Below are 23,088 nucleotides of genomic sequence, written 5' to 3'. Positions count from 1 at the left end.
TATATATATATATATATATATATAGGCTCAGTCCCTCCTCTCGCTCGCTCCGTCTCTCTCTCACAAACACATTGACAAGTGCAATAATCCCATACCCCAAGATCTGGAAGTGCAGACTGGGTTGGGCTTTCTTGGTAAGAGAGCTGATATTCAGCTCCTACTTGAGGTCCTGGGTGATGATTGTGCCCAGGAAGCGGAAAAACTCCAGTGTCCACTCACAGGGTGATTGGGGGTGAGTGGGGCTGGGTGTTCTTCCTAATATTCCACAACCATCTCTAATGTCTTAAGATTGTTCAGCTCCAGGAAGGGTTAATTAGTTGGAACAGCAGGACTGAAGCGGACATTTCACATGAAGCTCAAACGTCCCTGACAAGCCGAGTAGGTTCAGTGTTTTGACAGAATGTATGTTGCAGGGGTTGAACAAGTCGCTTTTCTGTGGAAGAAAAAAAACCACCTTCTGCAACCTTCTGCCATAAATTGCATAAAAAAGGTTCGTTAAAATAAAGAAGATAAGAGTGGGGAAACAAGCAGAATTTGCACAATACATAGCAAAGACAAGTTAAGAGGAAGTGAAAGGGAAGATAACATACAGCGTACCTTCTGAGGAAAAAGCTGGTGTCAAGTGTTAAAAGAATACTCAATGAATTGTTTTAGACCGCTAAATAAGAAGATATGGCACTTGGCAAAACTGCGATTTTGATAATATTTCAATCAATTGTTCAGCCCTAATTCAGCATGGCAACTTAATGTATATACTTTCTAAATGACTTCACAACTACCCACAGTCAAGTCAATAAACTTAATCACAAATATGGCCCCACAGTGTCTTTAGTGACTTTAAAGACAGTGTTAAAAGTGGTCTTTGAAAACATGGCAGCATCCGAAGGTCACTCCACAAAAGCCAGAAAGCTACGTTTCCATGGCTACAACTCACTGCATTTAACATAGATATGAATGCTTCTGAAAAATATTTTGGGGTTTTGGAGCAGATCTGAGTCTCTGACACTGATGCCAGGCTTGTGTCTCTCTAGACGAGATCCAACACCAAGAATTCTGAAAAACACAGCAGATAAATGTCGGGCCAGAAAATAATTTGATGTCAGTTTGTTAGAGGTGAGGAATGTGGGGGGGATGCCTCTCAGTCAGAGGATTTGAACTGTTTTCAGGACACAGATGGGACTTCCTGCCAGTCTTGGAATAACAACTTGGAATATTTATCATATAAATTATTATTTAATATCCTGTCCAAATGCATGAGCAGAGGAAAGATTTTAACGGTGTCCTGCTGTTTTCAGTAAGGTTTACCTGCTGTTTCTCAGTTTCGGTCCAACAGCACAGCAAGTGTCCGAGAATGGAGGCAAACCACTGAGAGATAATGGTTTGGCTGAACCCGGGTTCCATCAGACAGAACCAGAATGGAGCCAGTGTGGTGCAGCTTTAATTGGGTTTTTGGGAATAATGTGGTAATGTTCAAGTCTAAATACAGATTGATGAGTGTGGTCTGAGAGTGAGGCTGGGGTCAGATCTATTTAGATTCCACTCAGACCAAACTGCATCCAGTGGAGAAGTAATTTACAAGCTTCAAAGTCTATTTTAACAGAAACAAAAACATTTTCCTGCAGTCTCTACTTTTATTCAGACAGTAATTTAACAACCATTTTGTACAGAGCGTGCAAACGGCCTATTACTAAACAGAGGAACACAGGCCCCTGTTGACAGACATGCTACACATGCCACAATAATTTAACCTTGTATTATCCATGCTGCCTTTATAGGGAGTATGTCTTGAATTGTACTTTAATAGGTAATTTAGCTATATAGCAGTGCACCTCCATTAAGTTAGGAGAAGGCAAACTGGCAAATTTAAAAATCAATTTCATTTTTTTTAAACCTGGGACCTATTTTCACAGATTTTGCGGTTGAAATGACTAGTAGGTGCACAAGCTTTTGGAATCTGTGCAGTAGATCAAGCCCCAAAATGGTAGGTGATCCTCTCATGTCATCTAGTGCCATCATTAGTTTAAAATTCCCATCAGCCTCAGCAGTCCCCTGCAAACATGAGCATGTTAGCATTGTAGTGTTGAGCACATGATTTTGCATTTGGCTCAAAGCACTACCATCCAAGTACAGCCTAACAGAGTTACTAGAATGGTTGTAGAGTCTCCAGGGAAGGATTTGGACTGCATATGAAACAAACCTGTGGATAAGCTTCCCCAGATCCATCCAGAAGAGACAGGTGAAGTGAATGTTACTGGAGTTGACAACAACTCACTACACTACGTAACTCAACAGTGGTGTTCTGTCGGGAGATGAACTGACTTAAGCCAACTTGTAATTAAGAAAAAGAAGGCTATAAATATGTTAATATTGGCAGCGCAAGTCTGCTAGCGGCTAATTTATGCAGTGTAAAAAGCCATATAGGCTTAAGCTAATAATGGTGACTAGCAAAAACAATCGTTTGTCTATAAACCATGACAATTACATTCCCCCCAGTCAAAGCTTCTCGAATATTCGAGAGTCATTCATTGAAGTTCCGAAAATTAAACTTGCTAGTGCTCTCTGTTGGACAAACTATGTAATGGAGACACAGTTAATACATTTTCTTCCAATATCAGTGATAAAAAAAAAAACAGCCCAAAACATCAACTCAGTCAATACATTACACTGGCTCTAGCACTATAGCTTTAAAAGACCTTTTTATGAAGAAAAATAGATGACTCCCTTGAAACTAAGCAACAAACTCAAAATAGAAGTGATGTCAAGAGACAATGGGTGCTCTGTTTAGCAAAAAATGGACTGTTCTGTATCAGATAGAAAAACATTAATGCAATGTGCACCATATGCTGAGAGAGAAGTCCAATACAGGCCTAGAATAGAAGTAGAGGCACTTTTTCTACATTAAATTTTTAATTGAACTCATCATCAAGTGTTTTACTGGCAGACAGCAGTCACATAGTATCTGGTAGTTTCAAACAGGCAGACTTTTGTTAGGACCTTATTAATGTTACCTGGAATTCAATTTAACAGTTTACAAAGAACAAAGCTGGCAATGCCTGCCAGTGTCTGATAAAAAGTTCTCAAACTATAAATGAACAGTCTGAGGAAAAGGACACCAGGAAAGTAATTGTTACAGAATATGAATCCATCTTCAGGTAAAGCAAACACCCCTTGCTCTCCATTAATCTACGAGTGGACATCTGACATGGTAAAAATATCACCTTCGAGATATTTTTAGGCAAAAGGCCCAGATTGTTTTTTATATCTATCATGCCTCTATCGGTTGTGTCACCTTGTATCCAGTGCTGCACACAAACACCTCGTCATCGTCCTCCCCGGCTCTCCTGTAACCTCTGAATGTACTGAATGCACGACGCATGGTGCCCAAGTTGACGCTGACCCCTGTGGCCATGCACACAATAACTTCTTCTTTTCTCTCCGTCCTTTTTGCTGGGTAACGGTCCAGTTGAAGGTAGGAGGTAATTTGAGACCGACTGTGACAGAGGCAAAGGGAAACAGGATCTTTCTACCTCACAAACATGCAGCATAGCACACAAACCCATCTGACAAAACAGGAAATTACACTAAAAAAGTCAGAGTTTCCTCTATCAGAGCGGGTTTCTGTGTGGTTAGGTCAAAGTGGGCACTGACAGACGTTGAAGAGACAAACTTCACAGTAGGGCTGGACAATAAAACAATAACATTAATTACTGCAATATAATTTTCTCAATAACAACAAATGTTCAATTAATATTCAATAAATGTTTGATTTTATTCACTTGAATCATAAATGAATTAGGACTTTTATTCTTCTAAAATTCTCTTATGAAAATATTTATTTTGTTGTTGAAAAAAGCTTTTACTTCATTTTACTCGTGCATATTTGTTGACAAAGATTTTCATCATAATTGTTTTGAATGTTCTACCTCAGATTTGTGAAGTGATCCACTGTTTGGCCTCAAGTGTTGACCATAAAGAAGAGTTTAAACCACCATGGTTTCTTCAACTTTCACTCAGGAGCAAAAATCAGCCTTAAAACTCGAAAGAAATAACGATTTAATACTTGTCGTGATAATAATCGATATCGAAAGATATGAAACTTTTTATCGTGATAATATTTTTGGCCATATCGTCCAGCCCTACTTCACAGTTAGGACTGTTTCACCAGAGGCCAGGCTCTTATTTACACTCAACACACCAGAGCAGAGAGGCTCGAGACTGTCAAGGAAAGATAATGCCACTTATCACTACTGGGCCATCGCCTCCTCCTGCTCTCATCATTCACCTGAACAAATGAGTGGTTAGGAGATGATTGACTGGGCAACAGTGTTTTGACTAAGTTGCCAAGTTTGAGTAGCATAAAAGAACAAGACAGCAAGAGGAAGGCAGGCAGAAGAGACTATAGCTTAAAGTAAAAAGAACATTGACACAGTTGAACAAACTCTGTCTGCAGAAAAAAAAAAGATAACCCAGCTGTTAAGGCTTAGCTCAAGGAGCGATGAGATACATTAGTGTAAATCATACTATAAAAAAGTTATTTTTAAAGATGCATTTTCAACTTTAACATAATGCAATGTGTGTTGTAATGTCACTAAAATCTTGCAACATTAGAGTACATGTTTGTCTTTTGGTTTATAGAATCACTAAATAACCAGTAACAGGAAGTTTAAGAGGCTTTTATTTTTGACTATACTAAAAATCCATGAGTGATAGACAATAGGTAATCATAAAACCATACCTACTCTCATGCAGGTTGCAGACAATGCTGTTTGAGGCATTTCTGCATTACTGTGTGGTTTATACTTAAGTATGAGCCAGACACTGTTGATAGAAGGACTTTATTCTAAAGAAGGCATGATGTGTCAAAATGACTGCATCTGAGATTTGAGTGCGTTTCCTCTACTATCCTTGACGTCCACCTGTCAGGGTAGTTTTTCCTTAACGTAAACACATTGCATAATTGAATTTTTTATAGAAATGCCTTAAAGCTGGAGTGTGGGACTTTTACATATAAATTAACATATGTTACATTTAAGCCCTTGTCACACAAGTTGACACAATGCTGATTAAGCCTATCACCACCAGGTAAAGTTCTCTGTATTTCGTTTAGAGGAAGGATTACAGTCAAAAAAGGAAAGCGAGGACAAACAGGGATAACCATTGTGGTAGCTTTTCCTTGTTGGCTGGAGTGCTGAAAGAAGAGAAGGGACTGAGGGAAGACATGCATTGTAGCTATTACATTTACTCTACTCTATTTACCTAAATAATCTTGGGACTTGAGACTTTGAAAACTATGTTTTTTTTTAACTATTTCTGAAGAAAAAGAATAAGATGTTCATAATAACTCTGAGGTAATAATATGTGTTGTTGTGCTTCCCCCTGGTGGTCAAGAATTCTTTATATATACACTAAACTACAATAAACATGATGTGGGCAACATTACACATACCTTTGTACATAAAATAGTCAGTCATTTTATTATATTAACTTAGTCTTCATGTTCTGAGACTAGTTTGTCTCTTTATATGTGATGTAAGCTACAGGATAACCATTTCACATTAGGCCTATTATTTATAGTAATTAATTTACCTCCAACTCATGCACTCAACAACAATCAACAATGAAAAAAACTCACTCAACACACATATTCCATTACACATTGAAGTTGCAGAAGATAAGTCCTCACAATGCATTAGCAGTCCCGTGTCTGCCTGACATGTATTCTCATAAGCTGCTTCCTGGCTAGTCTGAAGTGAATTAGATGTGGCAGAAAGCTGGGGGTCAGGAGATTGAGACTCTGGGTCTCTAAAAGGTAATTAAATATAGGAAGGACCAGAAGGGGGTGGAACTTGGGAGGGATCGCTCGTACAGTTATGGGGAAAGAGGTGTAAATGAGGGATTAATGTATTGAGAGATAGAGGGCAGTAGTGAGGAGATATGTGATGTTGAATGCAGAACGGTCTACACAGCAGCCGCAGTCCGTCTGCACGGCCGTGATTAATGAGTTTCAGACTACAGGCCAGTATAGTATAGAATCCCAACAAACTGCATTAGAAAGCATTCTGCAACATGGAGAGTGTGTAGGCACCCCCAGTATGGAAATGTGTGATTAATGCCACTCAGAGGTGTAATGGAGTATGTGAAGGCAGAGGCGAACAGACACACACAGCAAAAGCAAAACAAGTGATGAGAATTGGCTTACTGATGGAGCCCAATGAGAAGATGCTCAGCTGCATGGAATATACATTACTGCACCTTGTGTTTTATCACAAAGTCGAGAATACCATTACGTTTTCCCTTCCCCCCCTCCTCCAGTCTATCCCGCCTCTTGTCCCACTGTGCTTGTACAATCACTACAAAATGCCTGTTACCTCGCACCATCAAATATTGTGTGTGTAAATAAGTGCAGGTCAGAGTGAGGGCAGCAGGGATAACGGGTGGTGGTTGCACCCCGACTCCACTAGGTGTCTCCCTCTGGTCTGGAGGGAGGACACTGGTGAGTGGGTGGGAGTCTCCACTAAATGCATCTGGCCATGAGGAGAGTAGTGTGAAGGGGAGGGGGTTCTCTGGTGCATACATGGCAACCCACTCTGCAGCATCACCATGCTGCACTTTAAGACATTATTAGTATCTGTGCAGCAGTATGCACAGAGCCTACACCATACACTGCACAGAAGCAGCTCAAACACGTCATTCTTTGTCATTTTGGACAGAGCTGTGATGTAATTCAGTAATCTTGCTGCAGCTGTTTCAGAATCTGCATCTTACTCACAAGGCTGCTGCTGCCGGGACCATGACAGAGACTGAGACAAAGGAAGCCAAACACAATCCTGTCCAACAGGAAGCAACACCTGAGGCACCGTTTTCCCTCAAGGCTGCGTTCATTCCCCTCTTCTCTCCTCGCTGTACACCAACAGCTACACCTCCAGTAACCAGTCTGTCAAGCTCCTGTTTTGTGGATGACACCATTGGGCTCATCTCTGGTGGGGATGAGTCTGCCTACAGGTGGGAGATCGACCATCTGGTTTCCTGGTGCAGACAGAACAGTCTGAAGCTCAACGCTCTGAAGGCCGTGGAGATGGTCGTGGATTTTAGAAAGTCCCACCCTCCCCCATCATCTCAGCAGCTGGTTACCTACAGGGTGGTACCAGTAAAAACAAAAGATTGGTAAAGGTCTATTTTATAGAACCTACAGACCAATAAATTTGGCGGGCAGGCAGACATATCAGCCATTAAAGAACTAAAAAAAATAATTGAATTAAAATTCAACAATTTTAAAACTCAAATATTAATACTATTATATTGTCCCAAAAATACAGTATCAGTTGAGCTATGGTTACTATGCAACTTAAGAGAGATTGTAAAGGTGCGTTCCCACCGAAAGCGAATTTAATACTCGCCTCGCTTTACTCGCGCGAGTTTGTCCGCTGGACATTTTGAGTGTTCACACACATGCGTTTTAAGCGAATAAACACAGCCCGCGAATACTACAGCTGTATGAACACAAAGTAAACCCTTGGCTGTGATTTAATTGCAAACTGATGCCGAAATAACTACAATATTATGCCGTTTTGTTAGACATACGAATTCATACTTTGTCAGGTCTGTCAGCAAGACAGCAGGACGACAACTTTCAAAATACGTGCTTTCTGAATGGAGTTCGGATCGATCAGGGCTATGCTATGCTAACCTATTTACAGTTAAGTACAATGACAGCTGGAATAAAGTTACAGACACACATGTTCTAAACTCACCTGGTAGTTCAACTTCCTCAATTTCTTTTCTCCAAGTAATGTCCAGTTTGGTCCGGTTTTTATATAAAAATGAAGTAGTAGTCCAGCAGAACTCTGGTGCCATCCCACACTAACAACAACAGTGGAACCGGATGTGCACGGAATCTAGCTGCCGACAAGCGTGAGTGAAGATAAATCAAGTTGTAATTTCAAAGAACAAAAGTAAAAAGATAATTTAATAAAAGCAGTTAACACTGACCTCCTCCCGCTGGTAAACGGCGTAGTTGTTAGAGCAGAATTCAGACTAATACGGGTGTTTATTTCTCCGAAAGCTGCAGCACTATTCCCCCCATCCACTTCCCCTTAATATGCTTTGTTACTAGTACACATGGCTAAAACAAATACAACAGTCTTGCAAGTAATTCTTCCTTCATGAAAGTTATATTGTTCCGTTTTAGTTTTCTGTTATTTTGGAGGCTGTAGTTTGTGGTACTGATGAATGGTATGGTGTTATACTGAGAGGGGTTTCTAATAATTTTTCAACTATTTACTGTCTTTGAACGAGGGTAGATTATTGGGGTAAAATGGATGGTAAATATACTGTAGCTACTTGTATAGTGCCTGTCCAGTCTTCTGACCACTCTAAGTGCTTCACACTACATATCGTATTCACTCATTTACACACATTCAACATTCAGACTGGCGAAGGTGGCGGATTAAACCTAATAAACGTGCAACCGTGTATTCTTTCAAATAAGCTGTCTTATGACTTAGAAAGTCTCTTCACATTTCTTTCACCACGTCTCTGATCTAAATTTGTCTTTAACTAGTTTGTTTTTAATTCCATTATACATTTAAATGTTTCTATAGCACTTTGAAACTGCATCATTTGTGCTAAATAAATAGCTTTCCATATACACGTGGAAGTGTTAGTCAGATCTGAACACACAGATCTAATCTAAAGGTGACCACATTCCATGTTAAAGGCTGCAGACAGAAATAATTAGAAGAAATGTTTGACACCCATGGTAACGCTATCACAGGAGTAATGCTAAAATCATTCTGTGTTTAGTTTAAAAGATCTTATCTTCCATCACAGATGGCGACTGCATCAATGTCACACCTCAGAACTTGTGTGCATTTCTGCTAACTGCATTGCATAATGTGATTGTGTAATTGAATTAGATGAAAGCAGGTTAAAGCATGTGAAAGGTGGTGTGGTGACTGACCGAGCTGCATCTGTGACCATGGTGACACCTAGCCAATCAGGCGGACACACAGGAGTGTTTGAAGATGGGCTGCTGGTTAGAGGGGAGAAGGGGCTCACCACCTTGGAGCCAATGCATCAACCCACTGGGTTGGCTCCCTCTGTTCTTTTGTTCTCAGTCCTCTCATCTTCCTCCACTGACCTCTTCCCCACCTCCTTCATCTCTCACTTGGTACCCCTCTCTGGCCCTCTTTTCTCTGCGCACACACACACACACACACACACACACACACACACAACACACACACACACAGCAAACACGCTCTGTGTGCGCCCCCTTCCCTTCGCTGCATCCTCAGATAATCAAGCTCCAAACCTCTTTGTCCGTTCTTTCCCTTTCTCTCTGACCCCTCCCAGGCTGAGCCAACGCCCGACCGCCTCGCTTCACCCCCTCTCTCCCTCTACTCCAGGACGTATGATGCTGATCATAATGGCTGTGTCCATATGACCAGATTAACCTACTTTTTCACCTCGCTGGGTGTCAGACCATATTCACCCATTCCTCCATCATCACGTTTGTGGCATTTCACAAGAACACCCCCCCCACACACACACACACAAGCAGAGACTGACACAGAAATGTATCAACGTGAACACAAGAAACAGATGCTTACAATCACACACACTGCTCCTCAATTTCCTTAGCAACCAGTTCCAACCCTGTACTGTAGTTCAGAAAGGCATTGTGTTTAAAAAGAACTGATTAGCTTAGAGGGAAAAAGTGTTGGTAGAATTATTTTAATGAAATGCAAGTCTCACACATACTGCAAAAACATGACCAGGGTTTGTGAGTGAAAGTACAAAAAATCCAGAGAAAGCCTATGATGAAAGTGAGTCAGCATTTTTTTTTCTTTCCCCCCCACTCATCAGGATGATGACGGCTAATTTTACTTCATGAATCAGAGGATTAGGCGAGGCCAACAACCTAACAGAGACAAGAGCAATTAACCTTTTGGTCCTGAGCTGATAGTACTAGGCTAAAATGTCAGTTTGTGTCTGGGCAAATGCACCCTGCTTCCGATAAACCTCCAGTAGCTTGATGGAGAATAACTGGTCTAATAGACACTGCTGCTGCTTGGATACTGCAAGCAAAGAACCTTCAAGGCTGCAGAAACAGGTACTCAACCAGTTTAGAGCACAAGAGCTGCAATTATGTTTTACATAATTTCACTTTTACAAACAGAGGATTGTTCATACAACATCTCTACAGTATACCTGTCCTCTGTATGAGTAACAGAAGGGTTTACTGGGCAGCGCACGGCCTCTCCAATCAGATTTTCTGCTTGAAATGTTAATGAGCAGAGGACAGGGGAAGCTGCAGGCTTACCCATCATGCAGTCTAATGTGCATATGGGAGACGCCGTCATTGGCAAATAAGCAGTCTGCTGTACTGAGTGGCAAATTCTGCTGTAAGAGTGAGCAAGTGAGCTTAACTAGAGCGAGGGAATCACACTATTCATATCTGGGACAACACGTGCATGGTTATTTTATGGGCACCCAATGGATCACAAGGTTTGGCTTCTATTTTCATTCAAACCTTTATTAATCCAGGATAAAAAAAAAACTCCTTGAGATTAAAAATCTCTTTTACAAGAGTGTATTTGGAGCTAAACTCAAGGTGGAGTGTGAAAGGAAACACAGACGAGCCAGAATCAGCCAGACATCTCCTTTTTAGTCCAGTTCTTCTCTTTAAAGCATATGGAGACATTCCTGGGGTGTTTAAGAATGTATGTGTGTGTGCGTGTGTGTGTGCGCGTGCGAAGATGCACACCATGTTTTTGCATATGCTGCTTCCTGTCAGCAAGTATGATATGATTTGTGTAACACCCTGCTTGGGCAGTGCCATCTGTGACCCTGCAGCACCTGGGCATGTTTTGTTGCAGTGTCCCCTGGTGTGTGTTTCTTTTATTTTCTCAACGTAGTCATCAGATTAGTTCAGCCTTGGTACATAGCTTCTAATGGCCTGGTCACTTAGATTAGCCCTGTTGCTAACAAAACAATAAATGGACAGTTTATTCAGAAGATGTATTTGTACCATGGACTCCTCTCTCATTACTGTCTGTAAACCATAGCTTTTTTGTGGAACAGCTAACTCCAACAGAGGAGGTTAAATAAAAGTGGATGGTGCAACACAGCTTTTAAGCTACAACAGCATCCTCCCCCATTTTGCACTCTGCAGCTCTTCGTCCCTTCAAAGGTCAGCACTGTCAAGACAGATTGCTATTAGTCAACAGTGCAAATTCGAAGTTGAATTTAATGTGAAAAATGTGCATGGATTTACTACAATCCACTAGTATAGCGATTCTATTGGAATGAACTGAATATGCCAGTAGATTTCACCATTTTAAATGCTGGTATGACCAGGCCTTGAGAAACACATGAGAGAAAAGGAGAGTGTCTGTGAGAGGATGAAACAGAGACAAAGAGACTACATGTGCATGCTAGGCTCCTACGTTTCTCTGCTCTGAGGGTCAAAGGCCAAAGATCCACACAGCTGGTGTGAATCCCAGACCCCCAGTAGTCTGTCCAGTCTGGGCGCTATGCCCCCCCCCACCCCCCTTTCATTTTCTGCCAAACCTGGACACAGAACCACCACTTTTCTAAAAGCTGCACAACAGTCGCGAGCAAGCATCTGTGCTCCATGATCAAAGTGTGAGACAGACAGCCAGGCATGTGGGACAAGATGACAGAGCAGCAGTGCAATCTGTTACCCACACAACTATCCAATAAAAAGAAAGAACAGGATGTGATGGATTCTGCCTACGCTCTTGAGAGAGACCAAAAGGGAAGGAGCCCCATAAATGGATTTTGGCTGCAGAAGTCAAATGACCTGCCAGCACCCTGACAGCATCGATTTGTTCTTTTTAGTCATGGATGGGTTTTGGGGGGAAAAATATCAACGATGCGCCGAAGGAAAATTCAATTTCTTTAATGGAACCGGCATTGCCAATTCTCTCTATTATTCATTTTGAGTGGTCTTTGCTGTACAAAGACTCTGTGTTTAAACTCACTGCCATCGAGTTTTCTTCCACTGCAGGGTCAAAACAAACAGAGGGTCTGTTCTGTGCCGACAGCACAAAACATTACATTTTAAATTCTTGACACTTGACTATAAAACGTGGTTAATTAGTGCCAACTCATACTGTTTTCAGATCTGTTTTTCTGACTTAACTACAGCAATATCATCTTCAGGACATAAAAAGAGGCTGGTATGAATGTTTTCAGGCTACACATGTGACAGAGACATTTACAGCTGGTACCTGATCCATCCACCCGTGGCGTTGACAGTGCCACTTTTAAGAACTATTTTCCTTCCAGAATTATTATTTCTTAGCAATGGTTCTGAAACAGAGACCAAAATAGCAACACAAACGTCCATGGACTGGTGTTGAGCTCTCATTAAGACAGTGTGGCGGTGGCCGTGCGGTGGCATGGGCGGGGTAGAGGTGCATAATGTATTTCTATTCATTCTATTATTTCTAGTAGGCTATTTCATAATGTCATCATTTTAATTCTGCTTCATTCTCCACCTTATTTTAGTGTTTACTCACTACTTGAAGCTGCTCCCTTTCTCTTCCCTTCTTTTTTACACACACTCACACTCACTGTGTGTTTGCAGTGAGTATGAGTGACGCCTGTCCATCGCTTTGTATGATGTACGTCAGAGTAAGAACATACGTCAGCTGGTTATAATTTGCCTAATCTTTGCAGGTATTTAGACCGCGGTGGAAACTCACACAACAATGGGCTGAAGGAACCTTTTAGTTCCTTGAAACGCAGATCCTGGTACTGTCCCGGGTCCTTTTGGTGGAAATGTGGCTAAAGGTGTCAAATCAGACTAACCACACTTTTTAAAAAATAAAGTAACAGCCTATAGGATGTTACAGATTGAGCCCAAATGTTTGCATCCATGAAGACCTCTATTGTAAGTATGCAAGAAGAAGCATCGCATCAACCAAGGCAAGCTTAGATAAAGTTAATTAAGTAAAAAATAAAATAAAATGTAATTAAAAGCAGACAAGTTTAAAAGAATGGTGAATAACATCACAGTCACATATAGACAGGCACAAGCAGAACATTTCACCTGCCACACCAACCAGAGCAGAATGTCACAGGATCATTACAAGAGGCCTACATGGGTCAACCCACATGCAGTATTGCCGGTTACTAATTCAGTGTAAAAGGCCTATATCAGTTGTCAAAAGCAACACTGGAAGAGGAACATTTGTGACAGGTCTCTCCATAAACACAGAAAACAGCTAACTGACAATTCATTTAAGACAATTTTTTTAAAGTTTAGTTTAACATTATTTCACACTGGATACACCATATTGTACATTATTGAATACATTACCAGGAGGCACAAACTGCATTGTGAAAGCACATAATCACTTTGTGAGAGCTCATTATACTTTGGAACCAGCTCATAGACAAATCTCCGGTAGCTCTCCCTCTCTGTCTTCAGCAGTGGCCTGGAAGGCAGCTGGCTATGGTTTATAGTGCGATATTAATATTCCCTCAAATCTTCTTCCTAATCTGCTCTGTTTATGTGGAAACAGATAGAGATTCTCAAAGGGTTTCTGAGAGCTGGAGCAGGAGAAGGCCAAGAGTGAAAAATGGGGTGAGCCCTGATTTTCCTCTGCTCCACCACAGAAACTCTGTCTCCTTTTAAATGGGATAACATCTTCAATGATCATAACAACTAAACATAAAAAATAAGGTAGTTTACAGATGATTAAAATTAATAAAGATTGTTCCATCTTTTAAGTAAATCTGAATAATAAAGAAATGATCACGGCTAGACACTTGGTCACAAGTAAATTGACCCCGGATCATTATGCCCCTGGAGATGGTAACAGTAGATCCAGTACAACTTCACTATAGTAATTCTAACTCTTGGCTGTCATTGCTTCCCATACTCCATTTAATTTCGAGTGTGAATAGCAGTATGTCTAACACTGTGTGTGAGTATGTATAACTGAGTGGTGTATGAATGAGAGCTTACTTCCACTCTGCAGCACAACAACACTGGAACATTCATCCTCTTGCACATATTATCCGCAAGCTAACTAGTAAGCAAAGTGTTTTGAAACATCAATGAGACTTCCATGAGCCTGTGTAGTGTTGTGAGAGAATATAAGCAAGTCCATATCCTTTTACACACGTGCAACAAACACACATTCTCAATGTGTCTAACAAAACCACTATAAGTACATAAGCTTCATCATGTAAAGGAAAACGAACACTTATACAGTGAAGAAAGAACCCTCAGTACTTCCTGTTTTAATGGATTAGGTTTCAGAAGAAGCCGATTACATGGAGTAGTTAAGTTACTGTGTTGGACTGATGAATTAATGGCTGTAAAAATGTTGCTAATATAATCGCATCAACTTAAAATCAAATTAGTCATGTTTCAATGAATCCTGAGCAGCTGAGAGGAAAATTACAGGAGCGGGATGTTTTTACTACTTTTAGTAACTTAGCATGTTTCTTATTTGACCTTTAATTATACTTCATTCTACATCTTAAGTGTCACTCACTTATTGAATTCGCCTCCTTCAGTTCTCTTCACACTCACAGACCTAACGTCTCCGCTGCAAACACGTCAGCGTTCCCCACTTCTCATGCCGTTTTTTTTCCCATTACCAGTACCAGTTCAACTCACCTTGACTCAACTAGACTCAGTTTGGCCGTCCTCCGTTTTCCATTGCAGTACCCAGAGATAGCACCCCTCAATTTAGCTGGTCGTCATAGCGACGCCACACACAACTGCCGCAACGTAGTATTCAATGCGACACACAAACACACACACACACACACACAGCCGTCTCTTGATTTAAGTTAAAACGTTTCAACATTACTCTGAATGTAAAGACAAATAAGACGGGTGTGATGCGAAAGAAGTACCTGGTAGCAAGTACAAGTACAACTTTAACACAATGGAAAACCAAAAGAAGGCAAGTAGAGTCAAGTTGAGTCGAGCTGGTACCGTGCAGTGGAAAAGGGGCTTTACCGTCTCTCTCTCCCTGTATGTCCGCTTCGATGGCTTTCTCCATCAGTAGTAGGCTAGGATGTAAAGTAAGTGAGAAAAAAAATTTTCTCAGGTGATTCCCTTCGCACCAGCAGCTGAGCTGCAAGTTGAGGAGGCGTGTTGACGACGTAGCCTATCAAAACAAAACCAACATGGTAGCTAAAGAATAACATCTGAATGGTGTGTTCACTGTCGCTTTACCTGGTCCACTCTTGTAAAATATCCACAGTGTCGCGACTTGTAACGTAATCACTGTGTTTCTCAGATAAATGCTACAGTGTGTCGCCTAACCTGGGCAGTCCGCCGAAGTAAAGTGAATGTGTGGGAAAAACTGAATGAACCGTGCTTTTCTTTTTACAAGCCAGGTCTTTAACAGTGTTGACCAGCACTGTGTCTCCCTCCATCTTGCTGAGAGTTTGTGTGTAGACGTCTGGCAGAGGGAGGGGCGGGGCAGCGCGGTGAGGGAGAGAAGAGCAAACTCTCTCTCTGCATCACAATCTTTTTTTAAGCAACTGATTAGCTTACTGATGCTGTTTTTATAATGTGCCATTCATCCACAATTGCAGGCGCACCTGGCTTTTATAGGGAATGGGAGATGACACTCCAACTGGTTTCATTTATGTCACACCCAAAACACATGATGAGTAATTAAGAGACGAAATACAACCCCTCGCGCTTAACTACCAAAAGTGGAGATGGACATGCCCTAAATGCATTTTAGGGCATGGGCTATAGATTGTTTAGAAAGGGCCCATTGTGTCAGTTTGTCCCGGGAAATGTTGCTATACTATCATGTAGGTCACTCTATATCTAAAGTATGTTTTACCTGCCAAGATAAACAGCATATGTTTGCAAACTACCAATTACACTACTTTTCTGAAAGAAGAAATATTTTTAATGACGGTAAACATTAAAAACTGAAAACAGTTAACTGCATAAACTCCTTTGTCACTCAGGGAAAAAGTCCCCAGAAAATCAGCAAGAAAGACATGACAGAGAAGACCCAGGGGGCCTGGTGGCAGTAGGCCTGAGGTCTATTGATGTGGTGCCACATGAAGTGCAGAGACAGCGTGGGACAAAAGGGCTCTTGGTACAGAGGAAAACAATGGCCAGTCAAGCCCTCAGTCACTACAGCTGAGCAGCTGACAATGACAGGAGAGGTGGAGGGAAAATAAAGAAATGAAGGGGGGGCGTGCAGAAACACTGACACAGAAAGAACCACAGAGCAAAAGGCCACCGCCACATCTAGGCCTGAACAATTAGCAGTATGGCCAAGCCAAATTGCAGGAGCTACAATGTTTCGATAAAGTAAAAAAAATGTGTCACAACATTGTGGCGCTACAGAGATAATTATAATTTTAAAAAAGGATTTGGGTTATTTTTTTGCCTTTATTAAAATCACATAATTTTCAATTTTTTTCCCCAGTGAAAATGAAATATTAAAAATGCCCATTCCCATTAAAATGCCAATAATCTGCCAATATGACTTGCTTTTGCATAGTATTCAGCCATAGTTGCATGTCAGCTCTGTTCAGTGTCAGGCCATTTAAGTTGAACTGCATTTAGGTGAAGGTCAAATCCTTTCTCTAAATCAGTTACTGAGTCATTGATGCTGAAAGAGGAAACTGAAAACAACCATCAACCTCTTCTCTCTTATGTAACCCAAAACCTTAAAGCCCCCCTCCAGCCAGTTTTAACTGCCGTTTTTGGTTAACGTTCTTTCTTAAACAGAGAATGGGGGTGTGGTTAATAGTCGGACGTAATCAATTACAATGACAACCAAAAACTCACCAGCTGGTGTGTTCGCTAAAGATATGCTGTGTTAACATCACTGCACTGTAAAGTTTAGTACACTTTACTGTCTGGCAGGAGTAGCTATTACTTACCCATGATGGAAACTAATGTGCGCATATCAGCAATCATACAGTCGATGGTCCTGTCACGCACTGCACACGATAACTCCTACCACATTTTATGGTGCGTTTACTTTACTGCGGGGGTGTGGTTCTATTACTCTGTTGAACTGTATGTAAAGACTTCTGATACCATTGCCTCCCCTGATGCATTGGTAAAACGGCCGTCAGTAAAATGCATGTTGCAGACTGTATATAAGACGGTGGCAGGTGAATTAGCGACGCATTTTCTGTTATGTGTCCTCCAACACCGCACACACAAATGCCATGATGAACTTACCTACTGTAAGTTCTAAGTAAATGACATGATAAATTGGTTAGCTAGCTCACTACGATGTTTATCGGTTTGATGCTCTGACTTAACGAGGCGTGACAGTTTTTTAACGAGGTATGACATTGTCATTCCTCGTTGATGTATGACTTGTATGGAATTACTGGTCATACGTCACCACCCCATTTTAACAAGTAAGCAACTTTTGCAACTTTGAGCACAAAATTAAGCTATTTGTCAAGAAATATTTGGCGAACTATGGGGATAATCAACATTGTAAGGAAATGACTCAGAAAAATATGAAATATCATAGAAATGTCAAAATACACTGGAGGTGGGCTTTAACAATAGACAGCCAGCTAATACTACATGTACATTTTCAGGTGCATGTGAGGAAAAGTTGAGAAGAGAAGTTGTTTTTAATGCTGTAAAATCAGAAAGCTTTGAAAAATAACTGGAATTAATAAATGGTATTTACAAATTTACAAATGCAATGTGAGTGAACAGAATACAAATCTAGATCAAATCAATATTTGGTGTGACCCCCCTTTGCCTTCTAAACAGTATCAATTCTTCTAGGTACACTTGCACATAGTTTTTGAAAAATTCAGCTGGTAGGTTGGCCCAAACATCTTGGAGAACTCCCCACAGTTCTTCTGTGGATTTAGGCAGCCTCAGTTTTTTCTCTGTCTTCATGTAATCCCAGACAGACTCGATGTTGAGATCAGGGCTCTTTGGGGGTCATTCCATCACTTCCAGGACTCCTTGTTCTTCTTTATGCTGAAGATAGTTGCTAATGGCTTTCCCTGTATGTTTGGGGTTGTTGTCATGCTGCAGAATAAATGTATGGCCTCCCTGATGGTATTGCAGGACGAATAAGTATCTGCCTTTACCTCAACACTGAGGAGACGATTAATTCTGACAATTTGCAGAAATGCTGCCCACCATGCTTCACTGTTGCCTACGAACAACTTGAATTCTGCTGCAGCCTAAATCTTGACCCATCAGTCCAGAGCACCTGCTGCCATTTTTCTGAACCCCAGTTCCTGTGTTTCTGTGCATAGTTGAGTCACATGGCCTTATTTTCATGTCGGAGGCCACTTCTGACGAGACTTCTCCAGATGGGTGTACCAGAGTCCTACTGTTTTCTGTAGCTCTGAGCTTCTGGCATTACTGGGAATCTCCCGATTACAAAGGGAAGTAAGCATGACGTCTCTTTCATTTGCTGCATTAAGTTTCCTTGGCCAACCACTAAAGCCTAGTTCACACACTACACAATTTTTAGCCCGATTTGCCGCTCGGCGAGCATCAGTTTTTGATCGGGGGTAAATCAGCAGTCGATTGGCGGTCACCAGTTGTTTTGTGTTAACTACTCAACGACACATCAAAACGGCTCCCTGACACATTTCTGACACATCGCCAACGTCTGCCAGATATCTAGCATGCCAAATATCTGGAAGAGTCGGCCGACTCGACATCCACATCCACATCCAGCCAATGAGAGCAGGCAGCTGGCAGAGCAGGCAGTTACTTTTCACCGCAAAACACTTTTTACTCACCTCCAGCTCTCTCTGTAGCTCAGACGATCCCTGCTACCTCTGTGTGCTAATCCATTCTTTCACCTATATTCTTTGTCTTTATAATTGCTATCTTTATAATAACAAACAACAGCTGTTTCATGTGTAGGTTCACTCATTTCCCATTTCACATTTCAAGTGTTTTCTTGACAAAACGTTGCTGTGTTGCTGTGTTCAGGCTTGCCATGGTGTCTGACTTTTGACAATAAACTGTCTTCAAAAGTCTCACCTTGTTAGCTGAGTTTGGCTATTCCTCACCCAGTTGTATTCCTCCTACACAGATGCCTCTGTTTCAGTTAATGATTGTGTTGCAGCATACATATTGAATTTACGATCATTAGCACCTGTTTGGAATTACTATTTTATCATACACCTGACAAGCTAGCTACAAAATCCCCGACTTCGTGCAAATGTACCTAGAAGAACTGATACTGTTTTGAAGGGTGGACACACCAAATATTGATTTGACTTAGATTTGTCTTCTGTTCACTTTGTTTTTTGTTAATTCTTAAACATACGTCGCTATTTTTGAAAGCTTCCTTACTTTACAGCATTTTCACAGTGGCTTTTTCACAGTACTGTAGATCACAAAGTAACATCTTTGTCTGAGTGGAGGCCCGCAGTCTCAGACTTTGAAAACCTCTGCTCTAGTCTAATTTTAAATATTTTTACATATGTTTGTGTGTGTTTAGAGTGAAACTTAATGTGGCCATATTATGCTCATTTTCAGGTTCTTAATTTTATTTAGATGTTGTACCAGAACAGGTTTACATGGTTTCATTTAAATTTTTTGCACATGCACAGTACCTAGTTATGGACTACTAGCCAGTCAGAAGCACAGTAGGGCGGGTCCTGACAAGCCGGTAACCAAGGCGTCTGTGCAGCTGTTTATGTACCTGAACCAGTTTTTCTAAAATGAAACTAAACATTGTGTCACGCATGTTTCCTATTAATCAATGAGACTATGGTGGCCTGCCACAGTCTAATTTGTTCTGCCATAGTTTTAAAATGAAGTGAAAATATTTTTACACTTCTTATAATAACAATTTTGTGTTTTGCGCCGCTGCTCCCCGCTGCTATAAGCTGCTGTAGGCTCACACACTTTGGCATCCGACTCGAGACAACCACTTTTGCACTGAAACAGAGCAGCTGACAGGCAGGTTAACGATTTTAATCTGTCACTTTCTCACTTTACAAAGACATGTTGCATTATGAGAGTCTGACATGAAGAGAGGCTGATAAGTCTTCACTGTACATGATATGAGGTACCACATACAATAACATTTATCAAATTGCCTTGGACTTGGTGAATTTAGCGCAAGGATATACATGTGACAACATTCGGTCCCCGGGACCCCCCTAGAGGGTCAAGGTCCACCCATCACAGTCTCACAAAATCCTGTGGGAAACACTGGTCACGTTAGCTTGCTGAAGCCAAATGTAGTAGAGTAACAAGTACAATATTTCCCTGTCAAATGTTGTGAAGTAGAAGTATAAAGTAATATTAAATGGAAATACTATTAATACTTACTTTATACTTTAGTAGAAGAATCTCAACACTATTTAGTGGACAGTGCTTGAGTAAATATACATAGCTTTTCAACCACCGACAATAACCAAATAATAAATAGATAGAAAGCACATGGTTAAATCACAGTTTGTCAGTGCAGCTCCACAGTCATTACCACAGACCCTGACAAGAACCAAGAACCACTACCACCTGCTCTACTTTTCCCTCAGCCAAGTAGCCTAAGCCTTTATACTGCCATTCACATTCACTAAGCCTGTTTTTGGACAGTGCAGAACAACAGCTACTCACAATATAGTGTGGGCTCCTCAGGTATGAAAACATGGTCCAAAAAGAGATTAGTCCAGAAGGGGCTGGGTGGTCCCGAGCAGGTATATGGATGTGGCAGCTAATGTAACAGCCTCAATGCATCCAGACTGTCGTCACACAGAACAGAAGAGACCTCGTCGGCCGATTAAAGTGTCTTAAGAGATCTATTTAGGGCCCTGGTGCTCGCCTTAAATAGGAGGACTCATTAGCTGAATGACCTGAGCCTCTCAGAGACACAGAGAGAGAGAGAGACAGAGAGAGAGAGGCTCTCTCCAACAGCCTCAGGACAGCAACGCCAATTCAAGCAGACCAAACAAAATTATCAACAAGCAAAAAGAAAAATATATTGAATACTGGAAAGAAACTACCTAACACACAAAGTAAATTACAATGTTATCTGACCCTAAAATTATCTGAGCACAATAAAATGTCCTAAACTAAGAAAAGTGTTGACAACATGCAGACTGAGAGAACACAGCCTGGCTGTAGAAAAGGGTCGCCACAGACAGCTGGCTACCACAAGAGGAGAGACTCTGAGGACAGGTAGAGACAGAGCTGCTCTTTCTCACCTCATATCCTAAATATAAAACCTTCACAGAAAAACACTTCCCAAACATTTTCCAAATATATCCTGAATTCAATTTTAATTCAGACACACAGAAACTCCCCTATTTACTGGGAGAAATAACAGAATGCCAAATGCCAAATATATCTCCTCATGCCACGAACTGAGGACCACCAGTGGGAACTCAGAACAGACTGATAAATATATTAAATAATTGTACTGTAAAATTTTCAAATTATTATTAATTTCATTATTTGTTATTTTACATTTGATACTTTATTTTTTGATACCGTTTTTTTTTGTTTATGAATATTATGAATATATCGTATATATATATATTGTTTCTTTATTGATCCTAAGCATAAAATTACTTCTACATACTACTGACCTATAACACGCGCGCGCACACACACACACACACACACACACACACACACACACACACACGCACTTTTACGGTTTTATTTATATTATTTTATTTTATTTGATGAACCGTATGAATTTAATTCACAACAAACACACACACAAAAACTGTTTTATTAATTTTTATTTATTATTTATTTTATTTAAAGACACACACACAAACATACACTTACTGTTTTATTTTTAATTTATTTAATGAATTGTATGAAATGAATTGTTCTTTTGTATTATCTTTGGCAATATTGTTCCTTGACATTCATGCCAATAAAGCAAAATTGAATTGAATTGACAGAGAGAGACAGAAAATACAGAACCAGATGAAGAAGTGTAAAGAGAAAGAGACAGAGTGGATTGCTTGAACGGTGGTCATGATCAAAGTTCACCCAACAGGCCATTAAAGGCCAGAGTTTGCGATCCCGGGGTCATAAAGTATGTGGTTCACATATTCCAGTTACACAGAAAGACACTGCAGCGAAATCTGCACTTTAAACTGTTCTGAATGTAAATGAGAATAAAGCCAAAACAACCCTGAAGGCCTAATCTCAGCAGTGTCTGAGCAACACAAAAATAGCTAAACAAAAGCCATTAAAAACAGTATTACGCAGCAAATAACCCAATCCAACAAGCTGCAAACATCAAATTGCCAAAATCCCATGTGTTTTCTCTCCTTTGTCAAGTGATGAAAGAAGATTATCAAGATTAGATTTTGGAGTTGTGGTAAATCTGCCACCATCTGTGTGTGAAAACAAAGTGACCACAGCTGATTCCGACGCCCCTTTCAATGCTTCTTCCCACTCTGTCAATGGAAAGGTCAGCCAAAAAAGGAAGGGCAGAGGACGATGACACATCCAATCCATTATCTACCTCGTTAGTCGAGTGGCAGATTGGTGGGAGGAGTCATCTGTCATGGGAACGTCACGATTTTGCCGCAAGGGGCCAGGTGAGAGAAAAGCTCGGTGAGAACCCTGTGCCTGCTGAGTTTAATGTGGGTAAAATTCTTGAGGTGTGAAAATGACATCCAGACACTGCTACAGAGTGCGCACAGACACACACACAAATGTAGACACTGTACAGGATAAGATGTAGTGTCTAGAGTAGGGACTGTTGGCAAACAACAGTTAAAGACACACACACAAAAGAGAGAGAATCAATAAATGGTCAAAGATTGAAAATGTGCATTCCATAAATGCCATGTTTTATTTTGGCATCTTGGACAGTTGTTTGGGTTCAATATATTATCGGCATTAAACAATGGTGTATTTAGATTGTTAATTTTGGTATATGGGAAAATATTCATTATTTTCATTGTTGAAATTTAAAAATACCAAAAAATAGCGAAAATGCAGTCACAGTCAATGTGGACATCTTCAAATATCTTGCTTGTCCAAGGGTTTTACATTTTACTGGTAAAATAAAACAGAAAATGGGGGTTCGCTCAACAGCCGCATTACGCAGACTGTTTAGATGTCTGTTG

The 23,088-nt window shown here is 40.7% G+C and overlaps 1 protein-coding gene across 6 annotated transcripts in view; it reads right to left on the bottom strand.

Annotated features, from left to right (window-relative positions):
• arhgap12b (Rho GTPase activating protein 12b) overlaps window positions 1–23,088 on the bottom strand; it is an 82,717-nt gene that overhangs the window by 23,808 nt on the left and 35,821 nt on the right. Inside the window, exon 2 of one of the 6 annotated variants that reach the window (XM_046062327.1) lies at window positions 3,290–3,491. The exons of the other annotated variants lie outside the window; for them this stretch is intronic. Coding sequence (XP_045918283.1) covers window positions 3,290–3,491 — 202 coding nt within the window. The remainder of the gene's footprint in view (window positions 1–3,289; window positions 3,492–23,088) is intronic. 6 annotated transcript variants of the gene reach the window in all.

Source organism: Micropterus dolomieu, linkage group LG01, assembly GCF_021292245.1.
Source record: "Micropterus dolomieu isolate WLL.071019.BEF.003 ecotype Adirondacks linkage group LG01, ASM2129224v1, whole genome shotgun sequence".
NCBI lineage: Eukaryota > Metazoa > Chordata > Actinopteri > Centrarchiformes > Centrarchidae > Micropterus > Micropterus dolomieu.
Note: the sequence above shows the minus strand (reverse complement) of the source record. Positions and strands in the feature narration are given on the sequence as shown.